Raw genomic sequence first — 13,488 nt, 5'->3', positions numbered from 1 at the left:
AATCATAGCCTTTTCTGAATTATTTCTGGGTGCATTTGTACCAGGACTCCCAAAAGTGCAGTCCTTATATTTCAAGGAGTTTGATTTTTCATAACAAATACAGTTCCAATGCTCACATTCACATATGGAAGGTTAGAACTCAGCAGCAGATGCTGGATATCTAAATGGGTTTTCTGTTTGCCTTTGTGCCAATACAACAAGACCATTTACTTTTTGGAACAGCCAAATGGCCAAAGAACGTAGGTATAAACAATTTCAATACTGAAGTAAGAAGACATAGCACAGTGGCCTAGCCTTCATCCAGTAGTGCTGTTCTATGTCTACTGGTAAAATCCTGAAGAACACTTACAGAGCTTCTAAATACAAAGTCCGACTTTGCCTATTATGTTTAGCTTAATAATTATTGAGAAAACCAGCAACACACACAGCCAGCATTTGCTTTGAAGATATGACACCTTATTATCAAAACTATGCTGAATGCTGTTGCTAAATATAGGCTGAAATATGCCTTTCCATGCACCCAGATTTCAGAGTCCAAAAGTTCTTTGGATATTAGAGAGCAGAATAGCATTTGCTTTATCACTAGGATTTGCACACACATTATTTGGCAGCTGAAAAACAGTGACATGTTCCCATCTTTTGGGGCCTGCAGGCAAAGCCTCACGTTCTATGTGGGGTCTCTGCCCTCAGGAGAGAACCTCTCCTAGTGGGTTATAAGCAGCAATTGCAGCAAACCTTTTCTTACCCTTCCTGTCTCTCTCCTGTGTTTTTATGCTACTTGAACTTCTATCCTTCAAATTGTCTCCCACTCCCCTACTTAAAACCATTCAGATAATACAATTTTCCAGTTTCTTACAATAAGAAGAACAGGAGATTTGAAATATCTTGCAGAAGTAACTTTAAAGCCTTTCCTGAGTACCTTCAGAGCCTTAGTGACTAACGCCAGAAATTTGCTTAAGAAATAACCTTCAATGAAGAAGATTACTTCTGTATTTACAATGAAGATGAGCATCATTTTGCTAAGCCATGGAATTCACTCTTCTCTCAAAACAATGACAGAACTCATAAAAGTCACAGTTTAATCCAGGTTAGGTTGCAAAAATGAATGATGATCATGGTAATACTTGGCAAAGAAATACAAACGCTGTGGACTGAATGAAGTGCTTCTTGCCCTTTATTAATCTCCGACTAAAGGTATCCTGTTGAAGGGGTGTTTTGTAGAATTCTTTTAACCATTTCTTTTGCAAGACTGCTAGCAACTTCTGGCACTTGCTGAGCAAGATTTAAGATCCATTAGCAGGAAGACAACAGTAAGGACATGGAGACCAATCTAAGCAGAAATCTAAAGCTTTTTTTCCTTCAAGCTGGCTGTGGTTTGCTGTGTTCTCCCCCAGCCCCACAATATTTAACTATATAGCTCATGTGAATGTACCGTTCCTTTTGCAACCAGAAAAAGCAAGTATCTGCTCTAATAGGTGACAGTTCAGCACTGAGAGCCAAAGGAGAGAGGCAGAATTGTTTGTAAGAGTAATGTCATCATGGCATTTTCCCATTTGCATCCCTCTTTTTTGAAACTAGCTATTTTTAATGCCTACAATTAGACAGATCAACATTTCTGGTTTTAATTTAATGCAGAGAGTATGATAATTACTGTTATTCTGTTCTGAATTATATCCCTAAATTTCCATATAAAGTGGTCACGGTAAAACAGCATGAATTTGTTTTCGATTATCGGAGTATAGAATTTGTTGTAGGTTCGTTCATTTTACATAAGCACTGTCAAATTTGCTCTGTGTCACCACACATCCTTTTTTTTTTCCTCTCTCTCAGCAGAAAAGAAAAGTCTTATAGCTCACTTAAAGTGCTGTAGACTTTTTTGTGGACACTTATTAAAATTTGCAGCTCGGGAAGGTCTTTGTGTGGTAGTAGGATTTTTATTTTTCCATAGCATATTTTTGTCCATAGGAAGGACAAAAGTGACAGCAGTGATTGGCTGAAATGTCATGCCATTAAAAAAAAAGCAACTTATCTATTGAATTGTAATTCTTTGAGTCTTTTGACAACTCTCTGCCATTGATCTGAATTTTAAACAAAATGAAAATTGTATTGAACATGCTACTGAAAAATAAAGATAGGTTTTATATACATAGTGAGGGAAGGAGAGCATAAGAAAACCAGACGAGATGGCTGTAAGGATCATAGTCAGATTAGAGCATTGGTAGAACAGCAAGTCACTAATAAGATTAATTTGTATTGTTTGTGTGTTTACAGAAAAAATAAAGTCAGAAAGCATCAAAATAGGGTGTAAGTTTAAAAAAGTCATTCTTGATTGGAAGAGGTAAAGCCACAGATTTGTTGACTAGGAAAAAAAGGATTATTAGCGTCTTGTCATCATGTCATGTATTTGTGAATGTTAATGGAACATAGTCTGTTCTCTGTGGGGCATCATCTGAGCCAATTTTATTGGACTGCTCACTGAAAGAGAGTTGTAAAATTTGCCTTTATCACAGAAGTGGCATAGAAAGGTGGGTAACGCTTCAGAGCAACAGAAAGGAGGAGGAAAAAATACAAAGGTCATCAAGTCTATTCTCCCCTATTAATGAAGGATTTTCATGGTCAGTAAATTTCTGAACACTTACTGCATTCTCATTCACTGGAAGGAAGCTTTCTTGCTTTCCTGGAAGGCTAATTCTGCAGCACAATAGACCTCAAACCAATGCAGCAGAAAACCTGTCAGGGAAAGACAGTCTGTAGTGGAAGAATGCTGAAGAGGGAAAGTGTAGGAGAGCAGATATGCCAAATAAATAAAAATAAAAGACCAGAAAGTGGAGGCGTGCCAGGGAACTGAGAAAGGAGCATGCTTATTTTTTACCTTCCCATAGTGGCCTCCGCTTGTGAACCACTCACTGAGTTGCTGGTGGAATGTAAAGCTTCCTTGAAAATAAATCCAGCTGGGGACAGAGGTGGAATCACCACCTGTGTTCCCAGAGGATAAATGCTGCTTACAGCTCAAGAGGCCTCTGTGGTGCAGGAAAGTGTGTAATTCACACCTTCCTGAGCCAGCTTTACTGAATGCAATAATCATCTGGTCTTTATTTGAATCTCCCTCTTCCGGGACTGATTTCCACTGTCTTCTGTTATTCCAATTCTCCTAAAGCAGTGCAGTACATAAAGTTTCTCAGTCCAGATGCAGACCTCACATGGGCTCATGGCCACCTCCTTGCAAGCACACTCGCAGCCGTATGTCACTCTGCCCAAAACCTCTCAATTATTGGCTGGCTCTGGGCAGTCTCAAGGCTTTCAGCTGCTCCCAACCAATAACTGGGGGAGTTGTGAAAGCAGGATCCCTGTTGCACCAGAAGAGTGTGAAGGAGGCAAGCTGTGGGTTTGTGTTGGGTTGGCATCTGCATTTATAAGTTTCATGTACTTTCTTTAGGAGGACGGGAAGAAAGAATTGTATTATCAGGGAACGAGGATTGTCATTTGGATTAAACTAAAGACTTGCCCAGCAGAACAGCAAAATCTGGAGTTGAGGAATTAAAAAAATAAGTACAGAGGACTAGGACTAGAAGTGAAAGGTCCTGCATTTAGTGACTGGTATCTTCAAAGGACTGTGAAGGTAAGGAAAATAAAAAAGTGATCCCCCCATGTCAAAATTGTGTCTTTGCTGCAACAGAAATAAGAAGAAAAAATAATTAGGCTTTAAGTTCTAGTGCTACCAAACATCAGAAGAGAAATCTTTGTGATGGATGCACTTTGGCCATTTTCAGCTAAATCCTGCCTTGCACCTAGCTGAATAAAATGCACCTCTAATTTCAGTAGGTTTTGTACTTAAATTCTAAGTCAGAGTACAGCCCTTGAAGTATTTCTCATGTATAAATTTAATTGTAAAGTGTTGTTGTACCTCAAGTTAAAGTCAAGTACTAAAATAGTGCATTTGTTGAAATCAGTAAAAACTAATGAAAATATTTTTTAAAAAATCCTTAGATAACTGCAAAGCCCTTTATAAACAAGGAAAAAAAGTGAAGCTCTGCAACACAAGAGGAAAAAGGAAATGCCTTGGAGATAGGGTCTAGTGTGTAGACCATACTGAGCCATGACATCAGTGTAATTATTTTCCCCTGAGGTAAATGTCTTACATTACAAATCCTTCCCTTGCCAGAGGCCTCAGGCCCCACAGATAGCAAAGCACTGGAGTCCTCAACACCCAAGAGGTCTCAAAGGAGCTCTGCTCCTGCAGCCTGCCTGCAGCCCAGACAACTTCTGCTCCTTTCATTCTGTGTTTGCCGTATTTCCACCAGTCAGGGGCAATTCCCTCTTGAGGAGCTCAGAATAGGTGGTGCAGCTTGAAGGGCAGGCTGTACCTCTGCAGCAGACCTTGGCAGGCTCCTGCTTCTGCTGGAGTCACGTTTCTGTCCTGTGCTGGGGCCAAATTTCCAAAACATGGCAATTAAGCAAACACTTCCCACTGAGAAGAATACCTGACACTGATCTTCAGCCCTCCTGAATCTCATTCTGAAGAGTTCAGATGGTGCTGCCTGATAAGAAATTTTTCCCTTCACCCATGTTTTTTACAAATAAAACTCCTTAAGATCACTTGGTAAGGCATATCGGTTATGCTATTTATTACATAGGAAATAAACTAAATTAAAGGCGATGATATTACTTCAACAACTTACCCAGTATTTGTGCTATAGGAATAGATGAATATATATATATATATAAAGATGTCAGAGATAAAATATTAGGTCAGTGTTGAATTTGTGTATTTTAAGCACAGCCCCTTTCAGAAAAGGTTGTTACTCCATTTCAACATGAGAGTGAGTTTGTCCAGATTAAAAAAGTCAAGTATAAATACCATTATATACTATATATATATACACATCATAATAGTACTGTTAGGTATAAATACTGTTATTTTATAAGTATTATATAAAGAGTGCATTTCAAAATCAATTTTAAAGGAAAACTTGGAACATGCTACCTACATTGTTTACTATTAAGCTACATAGAGTAATGGAAATAAATGGTCATGTCTGGTTTTGCTTACTAGCATTAATTACTACTAAGGATACATAATTAAGGGTCATACTTACAATATGATCTATTTTAAATTAAATAATTTAAAATACCAGTTAAAGCATTCCTGTGTGTTTCTCTGTATTTACTACATGTAATAACACATATATTGACATAATTAAATGGCAGCATGTCTTAAAAATAAGTGCAGCATATGTTTCTGTATTATAGAAAAAGTATAATATCTTAATAATATAATAAAACTTTTGTCTATAATATCAGAGGTACACCAGAGTACATTTGAAAACACCCAAATTGGAAGCAGAGCCTACTTCTAAGTAGTGGTTACATGAAAATAGCACCATTCCATAAAAATCCAGTATTCACATGCCTCACTTCTAGTATGCACATGCAAGTTACTTCTCTTAGTGTTAGGTCAAAATACAAAGTGGATCATTCTGTGCAGTCGTTTAAGATTTTTACAAGTATTGTAAAGGATATTGTAGTAGAAATCACAACACAAAAAGAAGTATCAAAAATCTCCTTCAGTTGAGAACAATACTGCTGCAATATACTTTCAGAACTGACATAATGTAGCTAAACAACCCTTTAAAAATGAAAAACATAGAAACACTTTGTTTTAATGTTTACTCGGCTTTGTACTGACTTTATGGAATTCTGATTAAATTATTTTCATGGCTGTGGTCCTACACTAGACCAAACTGGGGCTTAAAGGTCCAAGGTTCCTGGCCCAAGGAAATGAGTTTTGAAAGAAGTGTAGCATTGGTGCAGAAGGTGTCACAGCCACCAAGAGGAGAGGGGAACGTTCAAGCCACAGAGCAGCACAGGCAGACATCGAAAGTGGGAGCTGCCAGACTTAGTTACAACACGAATTTCACGTTGGCCCCAGTCCACAGTATGTTTAAGTAATTAATACTCATTTCAGCCAACCATCATTCTTTGTCTTCAACAGACATCCCAATGGAATACAAAGATTTGTCTCATTCTTCTTGCCCTTCCTTATACAACTGACAAACATTAATGGTTATTCCATCAAATGGTGCAGAGCAGAATCTCATACAAGCTGCTTTGTCATCTACAGTTTGTTGGTGCTTGTTTCATCTAAAGGGAAACTTTCAAAGTAAAGCATGTCAATAACCTTTTAAGCTGCCAAGAAGACAATACAGATATTTGACACCACTATCCACAGGACAGACTGTAAAGACTGGGATACTGGTTTCACATCAAAAGTCCATTGATGAAAAAATAAGAGTGAGGAATATTCTATAGAGAAAGTCTGAGGTTTTGTACGTAATTGTTTGGTTTGATAGTACTAAAATAACTCCTCCTAAGGGATTTTGCTGGATATCTCTCCATTTACCACACAGCATATGAGACAACACTACAGAAAACTATAGACTTTCTGCCACATAGAGGGCATTTCAAAAGCTATGGAAATTGTGGCAGGGATTTGGTTGGGAAAAATAGGTTTGCCAGTCAGTGATAAAGTTGAAAATAGACATGAAGAATCCATTTCCAAAACCAGGAAAACTAAATAGGGAAAAACTCATCTGGATTTCTAGTTGAATATGAGCCAGCTAATGGCTTGGTGCTGCACTGATTTCAGTATCTTGGAGGATATTCACAAAGTTTTTATTAACTGCATGAGTAAATAGACTTTTTAGAACAAAATGTGTCTATCTGACTTTGAAAAACACCAGCGTGACTTCACAAGGAGCAATAGAAACAATCTACAAAGCGATACACTGCTCTCTAACAATCATGCAAGACAGCAATGAGTAGAAGTCACAGCCTGATCCTACAAATGCAACTTGCCATAGTTACTACTTCGCAGGCCCCGTGTTTTATTCATTTTTCAAATTCTTACTTCACGTGTACTTCATTAAAAGCTCTTAATTTAATTTTCACCTGTTTACGCTTTCAACAACTTCGCTTTCACACTGAGACGGCTGCCATGGCATCAAGCACTACATAAAATCTTCAGCTCAGTAACAAAAAGATCTTTTCTTACTAATACTTTCAATAACTCACCTTGCATGGCAGACCTAGTGTGACTCACTGACATTCCTGGGCCCTTAAATGAGTTGAACTCATCTCTCAGGAGAAGAAATAGGACTGTCTTTGTCTGGGCACAACAGATAGAATCATCCATCAGGAATCTTTGAAATATGCCTTTCTGTTCCCAAAGCAACTGATTTGCCTCCCTTTGCTTCAGACTTTATCAGAGCAACTTGGTCAAAACTCTTAGAAACTCAAACAATAATATCTACAATCAGTTCAGACTCAGCTGCAGAATTATTTTTGGCTCATAAGGGAGAAAGAGCTGGATTGGCAGGCCCTTCATCCATGATGACTGCAACTGATTTGGCAGCTCTAACTAGACTTTCAAAACTAACCTCTCTGATAACCTCCTGAAACTAAATTTTTCTAGCAAACAAACTGGCAAATTTTGTCTGCCTCTAAATTAGCAGGATCTCATGGTACAAATCTGTTTGTATGGAAATCTCTTGACCTATTTACATCTCCATTTCTGACTCAGGTTTCTCTTTGGTGGTTGTGATTAAAAAGGAAGTACGGCAATCACGTTGAATTAAAATAAATTAAAGCTGTGCACTTTCCCAATTAGGCCCTTTGTGGGATGACTTTCAACAGGAAGACGTGCCCGTCCATCACTCTGAAGTGCAAATACGTTCTAAAAGCTTCTTTCTCTCTTATAATTTCAAATTCCATAATTAGTTCTCCTGGGTGTGGTTAGAGTTGCAAAACGTTGTCTCCTTATGGGTGCAGAGCTGCAGCAGTTGAATCTACAACAGAGTCACTGGTTCTAGTTTTGAAGGGCCAGCAAGTCCTGAGTCAAACCCCAAAACATCTATAACCTTGTGAATAATCACACAGATTAATTGAATTTGAATTGTTAACTATGTGCTGTGTTTATTTCTGTGCCTCAGCTATGCTCCCTGTATTGTCTCAAGAGCAACAAATGAATCTAAGTTCTATTCTTCATTTCTACAAATACAGTTTTAGGCATAGTAATAGTACATACATTTTTTAGAAGCTGTTTAGTAGCCAAAAAGAAAATAGCCTCCTATTTAAGTTCTATTTGCATTGTCACAATACATTACATGGATTGGATGCTTAACATATAACTGTACTAATCTTCATGGCAAATATAATAACAAAAGAAAGTTGTTCTGAGATTTTTCTATTTTTATTTTTAAAAAAATAACAAAAAAACCTTTCCAGTGAGGGACCACATGTAAAAGTATGGTTTCTCTGCACACAGACCAAGGCTGCTTATTACCTACAGTACACCAGCTATGATGAACAGACCACCATAGTTGTGACAACTGATGTTGCTGCCTCCAGGGTAAAACAAAGGTTTACATATTACACAAGCAATTTAACTGTTTTCTAAACATATTGCCAAGACAGTGGGAGTTGGCAGCCAGCACTATGTTTTAGGTTTTGGATACTTGGATTAGAAGTGACTGCTGATTATAGACCTTTTTATTCGTCTTCTACGAATTACAAGCAACCTAGTAACCCAGCAAAGAATCCTTCACAGCACTTAAACTTGTCTTCATGGCTTCCCAAAGATTACATACACAAATCACTCCACAAAAGTGGCGTAACAGACTTGTGCATAGATAGCTACAGAACGCAATTGTCTTGTTCTAACTCTTAAAGACTTCCCCAAAGTGAAATGTTTTATAATCCTTTTTGTGCAGTAGTCAGGAAAGAAAGAAAAGAGTTTGGGCAAAGATTATCCACAAGAAAGAAACTTTTTTTTTTTTTTTTGGGTTCCAGCTGAAACACAATAAAGAACATAATTAACTTCACAATTCTTTGTGTTTTTCATTTGACTGCAGGGAGGAGATGAAAGAGGACTGTTAAGCCTTGCATTCCACCCCAATTACAAGAAAAATGGAAAGCTGTATGTGTCTTATACCACCAACCAAGAACGGTGGGCTATTGGACCTCATGACCACATCCTTAGGGTCGTAGAATACACAGTATCCAGGTATCAGTAGAAGTCTAAAATTAACAAACTCTGTATTTCTCAGCAACCTCTGCACTTTATATTTCTGATTTCTAAAATGAATATGAGTTCACAATGTATAAACTTGGGCACCTGCAGAAAAACTATTCTGGATTTTATTTCAATTAGTAGTTTTGGAATGACAGTAAGTTCACTGTTTTTTTTCTTTTTAAGACTTTTTTTCAGTTATTCTGTCACTTTTTTAATTACAATTACTTCCTACTTATTGTGTATAGGCAGCAAAGTAACCATTTGTGAATGCTAGAAAGTTGAAATTTCTCAGAAATAACTGTTAGGCATTTTTCCACCAAGTTACAATATCCACATCTCAAAGTATAATTTGAACAAGTCAAGTGTATGTTCAGAAAGAAGAACAACAACAGTGAACTGTGCAAACTTCATTCATGTCTTTGACTTGCAGGAAAAATCCACACCAAGTTGACATGAGGACAGCAAGAGTGTTTTTAGAAGTAGCAGAACTACATCGAAAACATCTAGGAGGACAGCTGCTGTTTGGCCCAGATGGTTTCCTATACATTTTTCTTGGAGATGGCATGATCACTCTAGATGACATGGAGGAGATGGATGGTTTAAGGTACAAAAACTACCAGTGGATAGACTTCTATTATTGTGCTCAAAGGCCTCTTTGGCTCAGCTGAATTGCAGGTGCTCCTGTGGTTTTTAAATTATTTTTAAGTATAAGGATATACTCAAAACGCAGACCAGAGGGCAACTGTAGTACTTGGTTTTAAATTAATGGAATGGAATTAATTTAAACATCATGTCTTTTCATGTTTATGAAAAGAGTTTCGGTGCTCTTCTTCTCCTTTCCTCCATCACAATCACAAATGTAAGTTACAACATTTTAGTTTCTTCTGTTTCATATAATGAGAAAGTTCTAAATCCTTAAAAAAAATGTCAACATCTCTATTCAAACAATACAATTTTTTTCTCACTTGTTTTCTATATAATTAGTCTTTGCATTCTATTGTGGCTAGAAATCATTGAATTCAAGGGTAGGATCCAAAGTGTGAGCAAAAAGGACTTTGTAATTACAAAGTGATTATATCCATAGTTACTCTAGACACACAGTATAAAAGAGTTAGTAGCCTTATATTTGAGGCCCTAAACAACTTTGATGTTTGGAAAGTTATTCTTATGATCAAGTTGCTTCCCAGCAACATGGTCAGGGGCATTTTAATCTGCACATAACAAGGCAAGATATTTGCCAAACTGAATCTTTGACAGCTCTGTCAGTCTTCTTTGGACTTGCATCCACCATGAAATCAATCTCTTCCTGATTAATCAGTAAACTGGGTCGTTTATTTTGCTGGTTCACTCCAGTATTATATGAATTAAATCTACCAGTAAAACACTTTTAAAAACCCAATTATTTTACCCTCCAACTCTCTCAGTGATTTTACAGGTTCTGTGTTGCGCCTCGATGTCAATACTGACCTGTGCAATGTCCCTTATTCCATCCCTCGGAGCAACCCACACTTCAACAGCACAAACCAACCTCCTGAGATTTTTGCACATGGACTCCACAATCCAGGCCGGTAAGGAAGTTTCAATCAAACTGAAATTACTCTGGAGCAGACACTGTTTTCAACTAGGCTTTTTCTTTATAGTCAGGCAGCAATATTTCAGTAATAAAAGCACTTCTGAACTTTTTGAATCTTCCACTCCTCCACCTCCACACATATGTCACAGTTAGAAACAAATGTACACTGGCAAAGGGGAAAGAGAGGAGCATGCACAGCTACTACAAGTCAAGACCAAAATAACAGAAACAAAGTACAGGACTTTTAGTTTTAATTAGGAATCAATTTTCTACCTTTGTGAAAGAAAAGAGCTTTAAGCAGAGAGGTGGTAAAGTGCAGCTGAGATGGGAATCTTGACTGGGAAAGAAAGGCACGTGGAAAACAAATGAGAACATCTGGTGATATCTAAACAATAGAAGGAGGAGAACAATGCTTTAACTAAACAACACATAATTCAGCAAATTAGGTGGGTGGTAGTACTGAAGTGACATTTAAAGTCATGGTCTGAAACAAATCAGAAAGTCAAATTGTTCAGATAAGGACTTGATTCTTGGACTTTTTAACAGTCCAAAATTCCTACACCATATAAGTTCATTTAGCTTAAGGCACTATTCTTTTCAGGTGCTATAGTGCAGACTACGTTATATCATTAGGGAAAAATGGGGGGTTTTCCCATTGTGTAGAAAGGATGTAGGAATGGGAAAGTTGTATTATCTCCTGTATATAAATCTGACACTTTTCTCAGGTATTTTGGCTCAGCATGAAATAGGTCCCCCAAATGAGTAGACACCACAAAGAAACACTAATACTTTAAAATGTAATGCTTCCTATTGATAATTACATGCTATGAACTCACCTTTCTCATGGATTTTCTCTTTTTTTGTTGTTTCAAAGGTGTGCTGTGGACCGGCACCCAACAGATGTAAACATCAATCTAACTATACTTTGTTCAGATTCAAATGGCAAGAACAGATCTTCGGCAAGGATCTTACAAATAATAAAGGGCAAAGACTATGGTAAGTTCCACACAGGGTAAAGCTGCTGGCAACAGTTTCAGGTTCTATGTTCATGGAATAACAAACAAAAAGCAGAAGTGAATATGTAAAGCCTGTATAGCCATGATAGGAAACTTACAGCATAGATAGGACAGACAACTTATTGGAGATAGAAGTGAAAAGTTTTATCTTTACCAGAGAAAACTTCAGTGTAGAAGTGGATGAAAGATGCAAGCCAAATCCAAATTGAAATGACTCAACTTTGTTCTTGTTGGTGTAGAATACCATGTAAATGAGATTTAACAAATTTGACAGTTGCTAGTCTGTCAAAGATCTCACTGTTGCTGTATATTTTGGCTCATAAAGAGAATATTTTGGAATATCAGGAAATGATGAAAATGTATTCTTAATCTTTCACAAATAACCTTTTAAGACAGAGAATGGAAACCTCATGTAATGTGCCTCTTACAACGGAAAAAGTGAGATAGACAACAACAGACCACAACCAAACAGGGAAATGACTGAGCTCTGTTTAAATGTTACTAAAAATAAAAAACTTAGAGAAAGGCACTATGCTACTACTTCATAATAAATGACTAGTTTAGATTAGATTACAAAAAGATAAATACACACTATCAGACTTTAAAATATTAAAGTGCTTCATGCTCTCTCTGAATCAGTAGGATTGCCAGTCACAATTTGTTTGTTTGACGTTTAACTGATGCTCACCAAAATCCCTTGCTAGTTCAGGCAAGGCAGGTGACACTTCCTCCGAGCTATCACCTGCCTTGACTGCCCATTTAGCAGCTTGTAAATTCCTGATGGTAACATGTGATAAATGCCAAATTGTGTAAAGGCATTGAGAAGTGGCCTGTCTCCTGGAATGTAGCATTTCCCTTTCGAATTCACATCCCTAGGTTCTCCCACCTGTCCTCCACTTAAAAGCAACTGCAGCTGTGCTGCTTGGCACAACAGTACACAATAGCACAATGCAATTGTACCACTTCAGTTATTGCATGGATTTTCTGTGTCCATTTTATAAAAGCCAAACCAAAGAATAATATTTGGTTAACCACTGCTCCAATGGAATTTTGACTGCATCCTTATTGCAGAGTAAACTAAGCAATATTGTGTCTATCCAGAGTAGCTTGCCAATATTAATACTAGGCTGTGGGTCAATGGCTTCATTAAAAAGAGTTCACCATCCTTTTCTCCCCCATAAAATTTCAGCTGTAACTCATGTAGAACAGTCTGAGAAATGCATTTATCAAAGACTTGCAGATAGCCCTCTGACTAAAAAAAAATTCCTATTAAAAATGGTCTACTGCCTGTGGCTTTTTTAGAAATTTTGCAGCTAGCATGTCAAATGGAGCCAACTTCTACCCTAAGCAGTATTTGATTGCATGAATAGGAACATGTACACTGAAACTTCCTTGAAGAATTGTTTGATGGGACTGGACTAAATTCTGTGGTTTTGTGAAATAAAAAAGGAGGGGAAAAACTATAGGACAGCAGTACAAAATAAATTACCATGAGAAGATATAGCCAGTAATAGTAGCGTTTTATGGGATATAACACACATATCATGTTTAAAACTGTGATTTGGAAAGTTTCTCCAACCGTTGAAAGGATTTCAAAATTAATTCTACTGAAAATCACTGGAATTTCCACACTGGACTCTGCAGTGAACGGGAGTTATTTTGTCTCTAAAGTTCAGGAGATCTAGTCTGCAGACTGGATTGACATGTAGAAATTAATAACAGTAATCACACTGATTTCAATGGAAGTCCACCCTAATTTTTATGTAGTTTTATTCACCCAGCTTGTGCACATGGACAAAAGAAATTATAGACTCTCCTTTTGAAATCAC

The 13,488-nt window shown here is 37.3% G+C and overlaps 1 protein-coding gene across 1 annotated transcript in view; it reads left to right on the top strand.

The window, feature by feature from the left end:
* Positions 1-13,488, top strand: part of HHIP (hedgehog interacting protein) — a 68,638-nt gene that overhangs the window by 40,026 nt on the left and 15,124 nt on the right. The window contains exons 5-8 of the mRNA XM_066318103.1: positions 8,910-9,061; positions 9,501-9,674; positions 10,495-10,638; positions 11,518-11,639. Coding sequence (XP_066174200.1) covers positions 8,910-9,061; positions 9,501-9,674; positions 10,495-10,638; positions 11,518-11,639 — 592 coding nt within the window. The remainder of the gene's footprint in view (positions 1-8,909; positions 9,062-9,500; positions 9,675-10,494; positions 10,639-11,517; positions 11,640-13,488) is intronic.

Source organism: Sylvia atricapilla, chromosome 4 (assembly GCF_009819655.1).
Source record: "Sylvia atricapilla isolate bSylAtr1 chromosome 4, bSylAtr1.pri, whole genome shotgun sequence".
Classification (NCBI taxonomy): Eukaryota; Metazoa; Chordata; class Aves; order Passeriformes; family Sylviidae; genus Sylvia; species Sylvia atricapilla.
Note: the sequence above shows the minus strand (reverse complement) of the source record. Positions and strands in the feature narration are given on the sequence as shown.